The 4,467-nt window shown below is 45.8% G+C and overlaps 1 protein-coding gene across 4 annotated transcripts in view; it reads right to left on the minus strand.

The window, feature by feature from the left end:
* LOC122550962 (autophagy-related protein 16-1-like) overlaps positions 1-4,467 on the minus strand; it is a 103,344-nt gene that overhangs the window by 8,759 nt on the left and 90,118 nt on the right. For all 4 annotated transcript variants that reach the window (XM_043692513.1, XM_043692512.1, XM_043692511.1 and 1 more), the window contains 2 exons: positions 4,095-4,244; positions 3,216-3,263 (listed from right to left, as the gene is read on the minus strand). In XM_043692513.1, the coding sequence (XP_043548448.1) occupies positions 3,216-3,263; positions 4,095-4,244 (198 nt within the window). The remainder of the gene's footprint in view (positions 1-3,215; positions 3,264-4,094; positions 4,245-4,467) is intronic.

Below are 4,467 nucleotides of genomic sequence, written 5' to 3' on the forward strand. Positions count from 1 at the left end.
AGGGGAAATGAGGAAGCTGGAGAAATCTACATTCATCCCGTTGTGGTTGGAGGGTTCCTAGGCGGAAGATGAGGCGCTCTTCCTCCAGGCGTCGTGTGGTCAGGGTCTGGCGATGGAGGAGGCCAAGGACCTGCATGTCATTGGCGGAGTGGGAGGGGGAGTTAAAGTGTTCAGCCATGGGGTGGTTGGGTTGGTTGGTTCAGATTGGTATGACAGTTCGGCGCAACATCGAGGGCCGAAGGGTCTGTATTGCGTTGTAATGTTCAATGTTCTATGTTCTATTTACTGTATAGTTCGTTTGGTATTGCATATTCCCAAGTGCATCACCTTGCATTTGTCTGGATTGAACTCCATCTACCATTTCTCTGCCCAACTGTCCAATCTACCCATATTCTGCTGTATCCCTGGTAAGGTAAGGACTCAGTAGGGATAGTCAGCATGACGTTGTGCGTGGGAAATTGTATCGCACTAACTTGATTGAGTTTTTTTTGAGGACATAACCAAAAACAGTGATGAGTGCAAAGCCGTGGATGTGGTCTACACGGACTTTAGTAAAGCCTTTGACAAGACTCCACATGTTAGACTAATTGGTAAAGTTAGATCACATGAGTTTTAGGGAGAGCTTGTCATTTGGATACAAAAGTGGTTTGATGGTCAGAAACAGAGGGTGGTGGAGCAGTGTTTGTCAGACCACAGGGATCACAGCTGGGTCCACGTTTCTTTGTCATTTACATAAATGATTTGGATGCAAATATCGAAGGTCTGGTTAGTAAATTTGCCGACGAAACCAAAATTGGTGGCATTATAGACAGTGAAGAAGGTTTTCTAAGATTAGATAACAATCTTGATCAATTAGGCCAATGGGCTGAGGAGTAGCAGATAAGAGTTTAGTTTGGATAAATGCAAGGAACTGCATTGTGGTAAAGTGAACAAGGGCAGGATTTACACCGTTACTGGTAAGGCCTTGGGTAGAGAGACCTAGGGGTTCAAGTACGTAGCTCATTGAAAGTTGCATCACAGGTAGACGGGATGGTTAAGAAGACGTTTAGCATGCTTGCCTTCATTGCTCAGACATTTGAGTATAGAAGTTGGGGTGCGATGTTGAGATTGTACAGGACATTGGTGAGGCCTCTTCTGGAATACGGAGTACAGTTCTGTTTGTCCTGCTTTTGGAAGGATCTTGTTAAACTGGAGCGGGCTCAGAAGAGATTTTAGATTAGATTAGATTAGATTCCCTACAGTATGGAAACAGGTCCTGGGGCCCAACAAGTCCACACCGACCCTCTGAAAAGTAACCCCATACCCATTCTGCTACCCTCTATGCACCCCTGACTAATGCACCTAACAGGATGGGCAATTTAGCATGGCCAAGTCACCTGATCTGCACATCTTTGGACTGTGGGAGGAAACTGGAGCACCCAGAGAAAACCCACATAGACACGGGGAGAATGTGCAAACTCCACACAGTCACCCAAGGCTGGAATCGAACCCGGGTCCCTAGTGTTGTGAAACAGCAGAGCTAACCACTGAGCCACCATGCCGTCCCAGGATGTTGCCAGGACCAGATGGTTGAGTTATAATGAGAGATTGGGTAGGCTGTAACTTTTTTCACTGGAACATGGGTGGTTTATAAAATTATGAAAAGTATAGATAGGGTAAATAGCAGGTGTCTTTTCCCTCAGGTGGGGAGTTCAAAACCAGGGGGCATATTTTGAAGGTGACAGAGGAGAAACATTAGAGAGGCACCTGAGGGCAACTTTTTCACACAGAGGGTGGCTCATACGTGGAATGAACTGCCAGAGGAAGTGATGGATGCAGGTACAGTGGGGACAAGTACATGAATAAGAAAGGTTTAGAGGGATACAGGCTGAATGCAGGCAAGTGGGACTAGTTTTAGTTTGGTTGGCATGAACAAGTTGGATCAAAGGGTCTGTTTCTGTGCTGTTTGACTCTATAATTAGAGGTGGGCAATAAAAGCTTTTGAAGTTCTTTAAAATGATGGATGGATATAAAACAGCAGGGTCCATTTGTGAGCAAGAGCCAAACTAAGGAGCTATAATCTGAAAGGAACACAAATGAATCCAATGGAGATTGACTCAGAGCGTGGACTGAATATGCAATGTACTGGCAGATGGGATTTTTGATGAAAATAGTGAAGGGAAGCTAGATAAACACATGAGGGACAAGGAATATGTTCATGGGCTGAGGTAAAGAGGGTCAGAAGGAAGGAGGCTTGAAAAGGAGTGACCTCAAAGGCAAGGGTTGAGCTTAAGTACAAGGCTCCAAGCTGACCCAAGTAGTGAGGTACCCAGAGTGCACTGCACCATTGGAGATGACATCTGTCAGATGAGGCAGCAAACGGAGGCCCCCATTGCCCTGGTTTCACAGACCCCAAATGGCCCTAAAACAGATGAACGAGTCATTATCACATTACCCTTTGTGGAATCTTGCTGTGTGCATGTTTCCTGCAGTACCTCAGTGACGAGGTGTCTCAAAGCACTTTCAACCACATGAAAAGCTTTTTGAAACAATGAGGTTATAAATGGTGCTACATAAAGGCAATCCATTCATCATCATCCTTCAAGTCGAGACAGTTCTATTTAGGAACAAGTTGCTGCAGATGATGGAACCTGTACTGAAGACAACAAAGGCTGGAGATCACAGTGGGTCAGAGCTCCAATGAAGAGCCATCGAGATTCGAAACGTTAGCTTGCTCTCTCTCCGTGTATGCTGCCCGACCTTCTGCGATCTCCAGCATTTGTGGTTTCCAGACAGCTCTACGTTCTCTTCTCTGTGCCCTGACAAAGCTGATAATGAGAGTCCTTGGACAGGGAAAACTAACCATTGTTCTAACAAGACCACGGTGGCTCAGTGGTTAGCACGGCTGCCTCACAGCACCAGGGAGCCAGGTTTGATTCCACCCTCAGGCAACTGTCTGTATGGAGTTTGCACATTCTCCCCGTGTCTGTGTGGGTTTCCCCCCACGGTTCAAAGATGTGCAGGTTAGGGTGGATTGGCCATGGGAAATGCAGCAGTAGTGGGGTGGGTCTGGGTGAGATGCTGTTCAGAGGGTCGGTGTGCACTCGATGCGCTGAACAGCCTGCATCCACACTTTAGGGATTTTATGAAGACCAGTCTGATGGCTTTGCAAAAACACCTCCACACGAACTTTCAAAATCATGTTGGAAACACAGCAACAAGACTGACTGACTCACCTGAAAATTGCCTTGGTCCAATCAGCTCCACACTTAAACCCTTCAGCTCTAGAAAGAAAGGCAAAATGAGGAAAACAGTAAGAAACCGCCTCATTTTTTTTTCATGGGACTAAGACGCATGTTTATCACGCAAAAGAAAAAAAAAATCAAACAGAGCCAGACATATAGGAGGCAGTGAGAAGGATCTTAACACAATTAGCCAGAGGCTGGGAATCCTGCAGTGAGTAACTCATCTCCTGACTCCCCAATGACCGTCCACCATCTACAAGGCACAGGTCAGGAATATTCCCCACTTGCCTGGATGGGTGCAGCTCCAACATCACTCAACAAGCTTGGCCAACATTTATTGTCCATTGTAGTTAAGACACAACCACATTGCTGTGGATCTGGAGTCACATGTAGGCCAGACCAGTGAAGGATAGCAGATTTCCTTCCTTGAAGGAGATTAGTGCACCAGATGGGTTTTTCTTGACAATTGTTTCATAGTCTTCAACTATACTCGTAATTCCAGATTTTTATTGAATACAAATTCTGTCATCTGTCAAAGCCCCAGAACATTACAGATGCTGGAGATTAGAGTCAAGATTAGAGTGGTGCTGGAAAAGCACAGCAGGTCAGGCAGCATCCGAGGAGCAGGAGAATCAACGTTTCATGCAAACGCCCTTCATCAGGAAGGGTTCCTGACTCATCAAATTCCCGACGAAGGGCTTTTGCCCGAAACGTTGATTTTCCTGCTCCTCTCTGGGTTTATTGTCTTACGATAACACAAGTAGGCCATCACCTCCCCATCACTGCAGATCCAATTCCCTAAACGACTTCTAACACAAACACCAACAATAAAGCTGGTTTCAGCCCCATGGTTTGCTGCATCAGGTGTACCTGAGCTCCTGCCTGGTCTCATTCATCCGCAGATCCACCACCGTCAACAGATCATCACGTGAACAGCTCAGTAACTGGGTCCGTTCGGAGTTAATGTCTAAAGATGTCACCTTTCCCTGCAGTGGGATCTCATCAGTCTTTGTGCCAGACCTACAGTGAACAATAATAATGACAGTTATGACTCCAGTTAGTAATAATAATTGACAAGGCGTATCCAAGAATGAACTCTGGCTTAAGAGGACTTAGGTTTTAAAGTTTGCAGTTCATTTCTGTGGTGGTTAGTCACTGCAACATATTCACAAGAGACTGCAAGTGTTCTTTAGGAACAGAGTATAAGCTTATGATGAAGGGCTTTTGCCCGAAACGTCGATTT

Source organism: Chiloscyllium plagiosum, chromosome 6, assembly GCF_004010195.1.
Source record: "Chiloscyllium plagiosum isolate BGI_BamShark_2017 chromosome 6, ASM401019v2, whole genome shotgun sequence".
Classification (NCBI taxonomy): domain Eukaryota; kingdom Metazoa; phylum Chordata; class Chondrichthyes; order Orectolobiformes; family Hemiscylliidae; genus Chiloscyllium; species Chiloscyllium plagiosum.